General features: G+C 53.2%; 1 protein-coding gene across 5 annotated transcripts in view; it reads left to right on the top strand.

The window, feature by feature from the left end:
- Positions 1-618: 618 nt before the first annotated feature.
- Positions 619-13,357, top strand: part of LOC137535624 (oocyte zinc finger protein XlCOF6-like) — a 35,462-nt gene continuing 22,723 nt past the window's right edge. For all 5 annotated transcript variants that reach the window (XR_011024417.1, XR_011024420.1, XR_011024419.1 and 2 more), the window contains exons 1-2: positions 619-817; positions 7,274-7,316. Coding sequence is in view for 1 of the 5 variants with exons in the window: in XM_068257483.1 (XP_068113584.1) it covers positions 803-817; positions 7,274-7,316 (58 nt within the window). In the remaining 4 variants the exon portion in view is untranslated. The remainder of the gene's footprint in view (positions 818-7,273; positions 7,317-13,357) is intronic.

Genomic DNA, 13,357 nt, shown 5'->3' with positions numbered 1-13,357 from the left:
ATAAATACTGTAAAAAACATTTTTTAAAAAGCCCATTGCTTAGCCCCACTCTACATAAAAGTGCGCTTCTGACTCCGCCCCTAACTCCACCCCCTGTCCGGTTTTCTCCATCAGCCGACCTGGCAACCCTACATATGATTGCAGCATGTGGGTATTGTGTGCAAACAAACATTTCTGCTCTCTGCTCGTCCCTCCTCCCATCTCTGTCCACTCCCTGCCCTCTGTCCATCTTCTCCCCTTCTCTGTCCACCGCAGGGAAAGACCTGTCCTGCTAGTCATTTCACCCCTGAATGCTTCCTGTAGTAAAATGATCCGAGATGCAGATCAAAGATCCGGATCTCTTCAATGATCCGATTCGAATCATCCGGATCATTGAAAAGATCCGAACTTCCCATCTCTACTTCGAGTTACACTACCCTGTAAGAGAATTCAATTGCAGCGTTGGAGGATGACGTCGCACGCACGTCCCACAGCCGCATGCGCAAAACCAACAGAGCTGCAAAATCTGTGGGGCTGCCCATTCTGACATCTCTCCGGCTCCCCCTGGCGGCTGCATCTCTCCACATTTTCGGATCCAGCATTATGTGACGCGCGGAGTATCAGGCGGAGGGGGCGTGGCACAGGGCGGGGCTTGTTGCCACGGAAGCGCTTCGCTCTGAATCACGCTGGATGCCAAATACAGGGACCGCCCCCTGTGACGTGCCCTGCCGCGCGACGTTACCATACAAGTGACGTCACGTGGATCGCAACCAAAGGTCAACCGATTACCGGAAGCTGTGGAAAGACTTCCGGGGGAGAGAAGATGGCGGCTGGACAGGTGAGGAGCTGCTAGTGAGGAATAACAGCGAGCGCGATATGTGAGCCGATTACAGAGAGCGAGAGAGGATGTGCGGCGTCCCCTGCCCAGCATGCCCCTCCCACTGCCCAGCCCAGCATGCTCCTCCCCCTGCCCAGCCCAATATGCTCCTCCCCCTGCCCAGCCCAGTATGCTCCCTGCCCTGCCCCCAGTATGCTCCTCCCCTGACCTGCCCCCAGTATACTCCTCCCTGCCTTACAGTATGCTCCTCCCCCTGCCCCCAGTATACTCCTCCCTGCCTTACAGTATGCTCCTCCTCCTGCCCCCAGTATACTCCTCCCTGCCTTACAGTATGCTCCTTCCCCTGACCTGCCCCTAGTATACTCCTCCCTGCCTTACAGTATGCTCCTCCCCCTGCCCCCAGTATACTCCTCCCTGCCTTACAGTATGCTCCTCCTCCTGCCCCCAGTATACTCCTCCCTGCCTTACAGTATGCTCCTCCCCCTGACCTGCCCCTAGTATACTCCTCCCTGCCTTACAGTATGCTCCTCCTCCTGCCCCCAGTATACTCCTCCCTGCCTTACAGTATGCTCCTCCCCCTGACCTGCCCCTAGTATACTCCTCCCTGCCTTACAGTATGCTCCTCCTCCTGCCCCCAGTATACTCCTCCCTGCCTTACAGTATGCTCCTCCCCCTGACCTGCCCCTAGTATACTCCTCCCTGCCTTACAGTATGCTCCTCCCCCTGCCCCCAGTATACTCCTCCCTGCCTTACAGTATGCTCCTCCTCCTGCCCCCAGTATACTCCTCCCTGCCTTACAGTATGCTCCTCCCCCTGACCTGCCCCTAGTATACTCCTCCCTGCCTTACAGTATGCTCCTCCTCCTGCCCCCAGTATACTCCTCCCTGCCTTACAGTATGCTCCTCCCCCTGACCTGCCCCTAGTATACTCCTCCCTGCCTTACAGTATGCTCCTCCTCCTGCCCCCAGTATACTCCTCCCTGCCTTACAGTATGCTCCTCCCCCTGACCTGCCCCTAGTATACTCCTCCCTGCCTTACAGTATGCTCCTCCCCCTGCCCCCAGTATACTCCTCCCTGCCTTACAGTATGCTCCTCCCCCTGACCTGCCCCCAGTATACTCCTCCCTGCCTTACAGTATGCTCCTCCCCCTGACCTGCCCCTAATATACTCCTCCCTGCCTTACAGTATACTCCTCCCCCTGCCCTGCCCCCAGTATACTCCTCCCTGCCTTACAGTATGCTCCTCCCCCTGCCCTGCCCAAGTATACTCCTCCCTGCCTTACAGTACTTGAATTTGGATACTCCTCCCTGCCTTACAGTATGCTCCTCCCCCTGACCTGCCCCCAGTATACTCCTCCCTGCCTTACAGTATGCTCCTCCTCCTGCCCCCAGTATACTCCTCCCTGCCTTACAGTATGCTCCTCCCCCTGCCCCCAGTATACTCCTCCCTGCCTTACAGTATGCTCCTCCTCCTGTCCCCAGTGTACTCCTCCCTGCCTTACAGTATGCTCCTCCCCCTGCCTGCCCAAGTATACTCCTCCCTGCCTTACAGTACTTGAATTTGGATACTTCTCCTGCCTTACAGTATGCTCCTCCCCCTGACTACCCCCTAGTATACTCCTCCTGCCTTACAGTACTTGAATTTGGATACTCCTCCCTGCCTTACAGTATGCTCCTCCCCCTGCCCCTGCCCCCAGTATACTCCTCCCTGCACTTACAGTACTTGAATTTGGATACTCCTCCCTGCCTTACAGTACTGCTCCTGCCCCCAGTATACTCCTCCCTGCCTTACAGTATGCTCCTCCTCCTGCCCCCAGTATAACTCCTCCCTGCCTTACAGTATGCTCCTCCCCCTGCCCCCAGTATACTCCTCCCTGCCTTACAGTATGCTCCTCCCCCTGCCCCCAGTATACTCCTCCGTGCCTTACAGTATGCTCCTCCACCTGCCCTGCCCAAGTATACTCCTCCCTGCCTTACAGTACTTGAATTTGGATACTCCTCCCTGCCTTACAGTATGCTCCTCCCAGTGACCTGCCCCTAGTATACTCCTCCCTGCCTTACAGTATGCTCCTCCTCCTGCCCCCAGTATACTCCTCCCTGCCTTACAGTATGCTCCTCCCCCTGCCCCCAGTATACTCCTCCCTGCCTTAAGGTATGCTCCTCCCCCTGCCCTGCCCCAGTATACTCCTCCCTGCCTTACAGTATGCTCCTCCCCCTGCCCCCAGTATACTCCTTCCTGCCTTACAGTATGCTTCTCCCCCTGCCCCCAGTATACTCCTCCCTGCCTTACAGTATGCTCCTCCCCCTGCCCTGCCCCCAGTATACTCCTCCCTGCCTTACAGTACTTGAATTTGGACACTCCTCCCTGCCTTACAGTATGCTCCTCTCCCTGACCTGCCCCCAGTATACTTCTCCCTGCCTTACAGTTTGCTCCTCCCCCTGCCCCAGTATACTCCTCCCTGCCTTACAGTATGCTCCTCCCCCTGCCCCCAGTATACTCCTCCCTGTCTTACAGTATGCTCCTCCCCCTGCCCCCAGTATACTCCTCCCTGCCTTACAGTATGCTCCACCCCCTACCCTGCCCCCAGTATACTCCTCCCTGCCTTACAGTACTTGAATTTGGATACTCCTCCCTGCCTTACAGTATGCTCCTCCCCCTGCCCTGCCCCCAGTATACTCCTCCCTGCCTTACAGTATGCTCCTCCTCCTGCCCCCAGTATACTCCTCCCTGCCTTACAGTATGCTCCTCGCCCTGCCCCAGTATACTCCTCCCTGCCTTACAGTATGCTCCTCCCCCTGCCCTGCCCCCAGTATAGTCCTCCCTGCCTTACAGTACTTGAATTTGGACACTCCTCCCTGCCTTACAGTATGCTCCTCCCCCTGACCTGCCCCCAGTATACTCCTCCCTGCCTTACAGTATGCTCCTCCCCCTGCCCCAGTATACTCCTCCCTGCCTTACAGTATGCTCCTCCCCCTGCCCCCAGTATACTCCTCCCTGTCTTACAGTATGCTCCTCCCCCTGCCCCCAGTATACTCCTCCCTGCCTTACAGTATGCTCCACCCCCTACCCTGCCCCCAGTATACTCCTCCCTGCCTTACAGTACTTGAATTTGGACACTCCTCCCTGCCTTACAGTATGCTCCTCCCCCTGACCTGCCCCCAGTATACTCCTCCCTGCCTTACAGTATGCTCCTCCCCCTGCCCCAGTATACTCCTCCCTGCCTTACAGTATGCTTCTCCCCCTGCCCCCAGTATACTCCTCCCTGCCTTACAGTATGCTCCTCCCCCTGCCCCCAGTATACTCCTCCCTGCCTTACAGTATGCTCCACCCCCTACCCTGCCCCCAGTATACTCCTCCCTGCCTTACAGTACTTGAATTTGGATACTCCTCCCTGCCTTACAGTATGCTCCTCCCCTGACCTGCCCCCAGTATACTCCTTCCTGCCTTACAGTATGCTCCTCCTCCTGCCCCCAGTATACTCCTCCCTGCCTTACAGTATGCTCCTCCCCCTGCCCTGCCCCCAGTATACTCCTCCCTGCCTTACAGTATGCTCCTGCCCCCAGTATACTCCTCCCTTCCTTACAGTATACTCCTGCCCTGCCCCAGTATACTCCTCCCTACCTTACAGTATGCTCCTCCTCCTGCCCCCAGTATACTCCTCCCTGCCTTACAGTATGCTCCTCCCCCTGCCCTGCCCCCAGTATACTCCTCCCTGCCTTACAGTATGCTCCTGCCCCCAGTATACTCCTCCTTTCCTTACAGTATACTCCTGCCCTGCCCCCAGTATACTCCTCCCTGCCTTACAGTACTTGAATTTGGATACTCCTCCCTGCCTTACAGTATGCTCCTCCTCCTGCCCCCAGTATACTCCTCCCTGCCTTACAGTATGCTCCTCCCCCTGCCCTGCCCCAATTATACTCTTCCCTGCCTTACAGTACTTGAATTTGGATACTCCTCCCTGCCTTACAGTATGCTCCTCCTCCTGCCCCCAGTATACTCCTCCCTGCCTTACAGTATACTCCTCCCCCTGCCCTGCCCCGCCCCAGTATACTCCTCCCTACCTTACAGTATGCTCGACCCCCTGCCCTGCCCCCAGTATACTCCTCCCTGCCTTACAGTACTTGAATTTGAATACTCCTCCCTGCCTTACAGTATGCTCCTCCCCCTGCCCTGCCCCCAGTATACTCCTCCCTGCCTTACAGTATGCTCCTCCTCCTGCCCCAGTATACTCTCCCCTGCCTTACAGTATACTCCTGCCCTGCCCCCAGTATACTCCTCCCTGCCTTACAGTATGCTCCTCCCCCTGACCTGCCCCCAGTATACTCCTCCCTGCCTTACAGTACTTGAATTTGGATACTCCTCCCTGCCTTACAGTATACTCCTCCCCCTGCCCTGCCCCCAGTATACTCCTCCCTGCCTTACAGTATGCTCCTCCCCCTGCCCTGCCCCCAGTATACTCCTCCCTGTCTTACAGTATTATGCAGGAGAACAGAGGCGCCAAAAGGATAAAAGGAAGCTAAATGAGCTTAAAAACCAAATTCTTGGTAAATAGAGGAGGTAGTGGTGGACTTACCTCCTCCAAGTAGACACACAACGACTGTAGTAAAGACAGTCAATATATTTTATTTATAAACTCCAAATATGCAACGCGTTTCACAGGTTTGATCCCGCTTCATCAGGCAATAACAACGGAGCAATAGCATATGTGGTCAGTAGAAGAGCCAGGCACATCTGGGAGATATTATATCTGCGTCCTCTAGGGTGCCTGTGCATGATGGCTTCTGGGACCTCTAGTTTCCCTTTAATACTTTACCCCCTCTCTCCTTCACACATGCCTGTGCGGCTGTATATATACAGCGTTTTTGCTGCACACGCATGTGTGCTTACATGGGTTCCTTCCGGCATGTCAGATCTCATACCTGTTCCTCACTGCATTCCTCTGCAGTTATCCCATGACTCTACCACCCTTCTCTCTTCTGTATTCCCACACCTGCTCTGATGGTGGGCCGTCTTTGGCCATCTCCTCTCTGGCCTCTCTCTCCTCTCCCTCTCCCAGCTTGAGTTTGTTTTTAATTGTTTCTATGTGCAATGCTTACTGGTGATTGGTTGCCTGGGTGTCGGGACGCTGGTCCGCGCCGTCACTGCCCGTGCTCCTAAGTTCTTTAGCCTCTAATACAGTAGGCTCTTAGCGTACATACTTATCTAATGTGCTCATGTTTACACTTTGGAGCTGGGCGCTGATTAGCCCGGCGATGTGCCCCGCCTTCCCATACCTCCACCCACTTAGTTACAAGGACGCTTCACGTCCTCTACACGGGGCAAGCGGGCGTCGTTGGCTGCCATGGAGACAGGGGGGCGTGACTGGCTGACGTAGGCGGAAGTGCCGCCGTAGCGTGGGTATTTCATCCACGCTGAAACAGTCCGCCCCCATCTCTTCCCCATTGCGGTGAACAAGCGCTAGACGCGCGAAACGGACGTCCGCAGGGGGATCTAGACCTGGCGCCCACCACATCCGCATTGCATCCGACCGAATGCTGACTGTAAGTGCTTTTTACAATCCATTACTCCATTAAAAATTTTGAATCGCAGTGCTGGCTTCACCTTGCCTCTCTCCTCCTTACATGTCTTAACTACAGTGGTTGTGTGTCTACCTGGAGGAGGTAAGTCCACCACTACCTCCTCTATTTACCAAGAATTTGGTTTTTAAGCTCATTTAGCTTCCTTTTATCCTTTTGGCGCCTCTGTTCTCCTGCATAATATGGAGTCCACCCTGGGTGGAGGGTTGAACCCCCTTTTTCTCATCTACAGAGAGCGACTTCTTATTCCTGAGTGGGGTCAGGAAAGTCTCCCCACCTGCCTTTTTGGGGGGCAGTAAGGTTACTGTTGGGGGGGCAGTAAGGTTAGTTGGGGGAGCAGTAAGGTTACTGTTGGGGGGGCAGTAAGGTTAGTGTTGGGGAGGCAGTAAGGTTAGTGTTGGGGAGCAGTAAGGTTAGTGTTGGGGGAGCAGTAAGGTTAGTGTTGGGGAAGCAGTAAGGTTAGTGTTGGGGAAGCAGTAAGGTTAGTGTTGGGGGGGCAGTAAGGTTAGTGTTGAGGGGACAGTAAGGTTAGTGGCAGTAAGGTTAGTGTTGGGGGGGGGCAGTAAGGTTAGTGTTGGGGGAGCAGTAAGGTTGGTGTTGGGGGGGCAGTAAGGTTAGTGTTGAGGGGGCAGTAAGGTTAGTGGCAGTAAGGTTAGTGTTGGGGGGGCAGTAAGGTTAGTATGGGGCGTGGGGCAGTAAGGTTAGTGTTGGGCGCGGGGGCAGTAAGGTTACTGTTTGGGGTTGCCCTATTGTGTCTATGTTCTATCAGAGTAGTGCAATCTGCCTGGAATGGGAGAATTGATGTGTGTATGGGCAGCTCGATCCTTCCTATCTGTCTATCTATGGATCTCCACATGATACAATCTGTCCTCACCCACAGGCTGTACAGACATCACTAGAGAAGACCAGAATCCGATACTTTGGTGAGCATATTATACATCGCTTTACTGTATTATGTCATGCTTCACTTCTGCCAGTAGCTCTGACATATACCACAGCGCTGTACAGAGATCACTGATCCATTCCCATCAGTCTCTGCACCAGAGGAGCTTTCACTCTAATGTCCTCACCACAGTCACACACTATTATTATTATACATTTATATAGCTCTGACATATTCCACAGTGCTGTACAGAGGTCACTGATCCATTCCCATCAGTCTCTGCACCAGAGGAGCTTACACTCTAATGTCCTCACCACAGTCACACACTATTATTATTATACATTTATATAGCTCTGACATATTCCACAGCACTGTACAGAGATCACTGATCCATTCCCATCAGTCTCTGCACCAGAGGAGCTTACACTCTAATGTCCTCACCACAGTCACACACTATTACTATACATTATATAGCTCTGACATATACCACAGCACTGTACAGAGCTCACTGATCCATTCCCATCAGTCTCTGCACCAGAGGAGCTTACACTCTAATGTCCTCACCACAGTCATACACTATTATTATACATTTATATAGCTCTGACATATACCACAGCGCTGTACAGAGATCACTGATCCATTCCCATCAGTCTCTGCACCAGAGCAGACGTGTGGTGGGGAGCTCCTGTTGAGATCCAGAGAGCAGCATAACCGGCTAATACCTAGCCCAGTTCTGTGCTTGTTTTTGGGCTTGGAGACACCTGAGGTCCCTGCTTAGGCCTTGGCCTGCAGGGGCCCTCTCTACACTAGCCAGCTGCTTCCAGCAATGGAGCAGCTGGCTCATGCCCCCCCTGACCTGTCTTACCTAGGGGCAGGGGGGAATATCCGAGAAGCAGCTTCCAGAGATGTGGTGGCGGATGTGGTGGCCTGGAATAAGGCAATGAGTTATCATTCACACTTGTATGACCAACTGGAGTTGCAACTAAAAGAACGGATACACCGCTTTGGAGTGAGATGGAGACCTGAATTCCTCCAAACCGACCCAGTTACTGCGGAACTACAAAGAAAAGTAGATGAGCAGAGGAAAGTGGTGTCAGAACTGGAGGAGAAAGGTGGACCCTTCCGTGAATCCTACTGTAATGCTGCTCGGTTCCGTCAGCAAGCAGCAAAACCAGCTATGGGAAGAGCAACACCTACACCTGGAGCCGATGTGAGAGCTGAGACATCCCAAAGCGTAAGTCCCGCGGAAAGGGTGGAGGGTAATCCCAGTGAGACCCCGTGTGGGCAGGTAGAGGAGATGGAGGTGACCCTGGAAGGTGTGGAGGGTACTGGTGAGCCAGCTGTGCTCAGAGCCCCCCAGCAGAGTGTGGCTGTGGCTGGAGAGGGGGGCTGTGCTGATGTGCATAACCAGAGCAGCCCTGTGTGTACAGAGAAAGCTATGGAGGAGATACAGACTAATGTAGCTGCTGGTGGAGTTGATGGTGAAAGACAGCCTAATATACCTATAAGTGATGAGGCTAACGAAGGTGCTGGTGTGGTGGAGAGTGATGTGCCTCTGTCGTCTAATATACCCCCTGCATCCCCTGCGTGTCAAGGACCTGCTGGTGCTGACATGGTGGAGAAGGATATGCAGCCTGAAGTGCCTGGCATGGCTGCTGGAATTGCTGAGAGTGGTGTTCCCTTGTTTCCTAGTGCACCCCCTGTGTCCCCTGATAAACAGGAGTTTACTGATGTTGGCCTGGAGGAGGAAGAATCAGGTGTGAATGTCCGCAGATCGCTGCCAAGAGCAGCAAAGAGAAGAAAACCTAAACTGAAACTTACTATGCGGAAGAAACATTCAGCCCGGCCGTAGCCAGCCCTGCGCTCCACAGCTGGAGCTGTGTACTGCCGAGAATGGACTGACTAGGGAGTGGCCGGCGAAAACCGTGACGTCACAGGAAGTGATGTCACCGGCATCCCCACAGTCAGAGCTCCTGTTCCTTGCAGTGGGGAATCCCTGGGAACTGGCAGCAGCGCTGAACCAACGCAGAGAGAGGAATCCTGTGAGCCTGGCAGCAGAGGTGAGCTGGAACTTTCTGCAGGCCACAAGGATTCAAAAATGGAAATGAATGGCAGCGCTGTGCCTCCCCCTGCTGACAATATGACTGGTATGACTCCAGACAATAATGATGATAGCACATTAGCTGTGCAGGTTGCTAGGCAACCCACAGCCATGAGTGTAAATGGGACCCCTGTTGCTTTATCTACAATGCAAATAGCACAGCCTGTTGGTCATTGTTCTGAGGTTATAGTTAATGGTACTCCTGATGATAATGTGCAGCCAGTAAACATGAATGCAGATGTTGACCCTTTTGAGGGATCCGGTATCAGCCAGGGGTCAGATTCGGCCACCATTGCTGTAAATCTTGAAGTTAAAACAATAGACACCATTTTTGGTGATGTAGCGACAGTGGTCGTAAAAAAGTCAGCACTGGTCCCTGACTCTGCTGGTACGGCTGGTAATGATGGAGATGTTTTGATGTCTGTGGGTGTGGTGTTGGGAAAATCGGGTCTTCCTCTCGAGGCCACTGATTCATCTGATAAAACATTATCACCCCAACATGGTGAGGAAAATACAGATTTTCAACGAGAAAAAATAATTGTGGATTTCGTGGCTGGTAGCAAGCGTTACGTTTTTGATCCTGAAGTTCTGTATATACTAGATGCAAAAACCTGCAAAACGATTGATTTTTTTCACTACCTGATGACGTCAATTTAGGTAAAATAACTTCAGTAGGTTTAGGTGATTCTAACTTAGGTATCCAATCAGATTTCAGAGTAGGTAACTTAAGATTCCTAATTAGGAATGAGGTCCTCTTTTGTTATGATAATAAAGGCAGTGTTATTATTATGGAGGTTATTACTGGGGTGGGTGAGTGTCATCCTTCTGTAAAAAAGGGCCTCAGCTTCTTCTTCTGTTTCGGGTTTGGCCTCTTTCACCAGGAGTGGGGAAGCTGTAGCGCCTACTGTGCTACCCAAGCCGCAGGTTAAACCCTTTTCGTATGCCCAAAAGGCAGCAAGCGGTCGGTCAGGTGGTAGTGTTGCTGGAGGTAAGAGAGTGCCTGCTCCCTTGGGACGGGGAGGATGCACCTGTGTCAGGGGGGAGGAGGAACGTGGTCTGTTTGAAATGGATTGGTGAATCCCGGATCCCCGGAAAGCAGGACTTTGTTCGCCTTCTCCTTGGCACGGGTGTAAAGGCCCAGGACATTTATGCGATTATTGCTCCTGGTGAACCCCCTGAGTACTACGACGTTAGCTTTCTGACTTCAGGGGGGCAAGAGTTTTTTATGGAAGAGAAGGATAGAAGGAGAGCAGAGTGGAAGAACTTTGTTGCATCGTATGTGTCTCGGCAACCCCTGGAGAGGAGGGCTACCGTCGTAGTATACAATGAATCCATCCCAGTACAAGACGTTATCCTCTGGCTCTCTCATTATGTAGATGTGGTGTCCCGTCCCAGAGGATCCTGAATGACCTGGGTATCTGGTGGGGCGGATATGAAATCTCGATAAAAATGAGATACGAAAATGGAGTGTATTCTCATGTCCCGAGATCCGCCCTTATCGGAAGAGATAAAATTTCAGTTTTCTACCCAGGTCAGCCCAGGGTCTGCAACCGTTGTGGGGGGAGGGGACACTACAGCTATGGCTGTAAGCAGCCCCGGTGTGGTCTTTGCCAGGAGTTTGGGCATGACGTAAAGGATTGTAAAAATATCAAGTGTAATTTGTGCCATAGTTTTGGCCATCCCTATAGTGTGTGCCCAAACTCCTGGGAAAACTTGCCTGCCACAGTGAAGGAGGCCTTGTTGGCAAAGATGGAAGAGGAGGGAGTACAGTCGTATGCCCTTAACCTTCCTATTGTGCAAACCTCTCAGTCTGTTTCCCCTGCCACCCCTCCTGATGTGTCGAATCCTGTGTCTGAACCTAGTGTCAACCCAACGACTGTGCTCCCCTCTGAAACAGCGCCCGCTGAGGAGGCCTCTGAAGAACTGTGGCATGTAGTGAAGAGGGCCAGGGGAAGAGGTCGTACTGGGAATGTGACTGGGGGAGCGGGTACTCCCTCCCAAAAATCGCCCGAGTCTGGAGGTCCTAAAAGGAAAGCCGCTAATACCCCTTATCCTGGGTCTCACAAGGGCCCAAGGGAAAAAGGGACCAAGGAAGCTATAGTTACCAGAGATGGTAAGGGGCCACTGGCCCAGTCAATTTCAAAACCTGGGCCAAGTCCCAAACCTTCTTCTCCCTCTCCAACTGCTTCCCCTACTACTCCTCCCTCACCTTCCCCTCCTGTTATCCCTCCTCCTTCTGCCCTCCCTCCTGTCCCTCCTGATGAACCTCCCGTCCCCGTCCCTTTGTCTAATCCCCCCTCCCCAATGTTACTTTCTGAGACATCTGTGGTCCCTCCCTCAATAGAGAGAGAGCCGATGATGTCGGTTGAGTGGGATGATCTACCTCCAGATGAACTGATTTATCTGGAAAATAGGCTTCGTTATGTGAAGAAACATAAACCCTAAAACCTAAAGCGCTGTACAGAGATCACTGATCCATTCCCATCAGTCTCTGCACCAGAGCAGACGTGCGGTGGGGAGCTCCTGTTGAGATCCAGAGAGCAGCATAACCGGCTTATACCTAGCCCAGTTCTGTGCTTGTTTTTGGGCTTGGAGACACCTGAGGTCCCTGCTTAGGCCTTGGCCTGCAGGGGCCCTCTCTACACTAGCCAGCTGCTTCCAGCAATGGAGCAGCGGGCTCATGCCCCCCCTGACCTGTCTTACCTAGGGGCAGGGGGGAATATCCGAGAAGCAGCTTCCAGAGATGTGGTGGCGGATGTGGTGGCCTGGAATAAGGCAATGAGTTATCATTCACACCTGTATGATCAACTGGAGTTGCAACTAAAAGAACGGATACACCGCTTTGGAGTGAGATGGAGACCTGAATTCCTCCAAACCGACCCAGTTACTGCGGAGCTACAAAGAAAAATAGATGAGCAGAGGAAAGTGGTGTCAGAACTGGAGGAGAAAGGTGGACCCTTCCGTGAATCCTACTGTAATGCTGCTCGGTTCCGTCAGCAAGCAGCAAAGCCAGCTATGGGAAGAGCAACACCTACACTTGGAGCCGATGTGAGAGCTGAGACATCCCAAACTGTAAGTCCCACGGAAAGGGTGGAGGGTAATCCCAGTGAGACCCCGTGTGGGCAGGTAGAGGAGATGGAGGTGACCCTGGAAGGTGTGGAGGGTACTGGTGAGCCAGCTGTGCTCAGAGCCCCCCAGCAGAGTGTGGCTGTGGCCGGAGAGGGGGGCTGTGCTGATGTGCAAACCCAGAGCAGCCCTGTGTGTACAGAGAAAGCTATGGAGAAGGAAGTGTTGCAGTCTAACGTGCCTACACCTAATGTGGCTGCCGGTGGAGTTGATGGTGTGACGAGCAATGTGCCTAATGTGGCCCCTGCATCCCCTGTGAGTCAGGAGCCTGCTGACACTGATCCTATGGAGGAGGATATGCAGCCTGAGGATACTAAGAATGCTGGTGTGGTGGAGAGCGATGTGCCTGTGTCTGCTGATGTGGCCCCTGCATCCCCTGTGAGCCAGGAGCCTGCTGGAGACGATGTGGTGGGAGAGGGCATGCAGCCTGAATTGCCTGTCCCTAGTAGTACTGGTGCGCTGGGGAATGATGTGCCTGTGTCTGCTGTGTCTGCTGAACCTGCTGATGCTGGCCTGCTGGAGGAAAAGACAGAGACAAACTTACGTACATCGCTGCCAAGAGCAGCAAAAAGGAGGAAAAGTAAACTTAAACTCACTATGAGGAAGAAGCATGCTGCTCGCAGCCAGCCCTGCACTGTACAGCTGTCTACTGCAGAGGGTGCAGGGCCGGGATTGGCGGGAAAGCAAAGAGGAAGTGATGTCAGCACTACTGGAGCTCTGTACTCTGAGGCATCCCCGGCATCCCTGCGTGTGGGAGCCAGCAGAGCTGATAGGAAAGTGCTGAGTCAGACTGGTGAGAAGCTGCAGGCTGGTGATGGAGCTTCTGTGAGTAAAGCTGTCACCAGCCATGATGA

This window comes from Hyperolius riggenbachi, chromosome 10, assembly GCF_040937935.1.
Source record: "Hyperolius riggenbachi isolate aHypRig1 chromosome 10, aHypRig1.pri, whole genome shotgun sequence".
Lineage (NCBI taxonomy): Eukaryota > Metazoa > Chordata > Amphibia > Anura > Hyperoliidae > Hyperolius > Hyperolius riggenbachi.
This window is presented reverse-complemented; position numbering and strand designations above follow the sequence as displayed.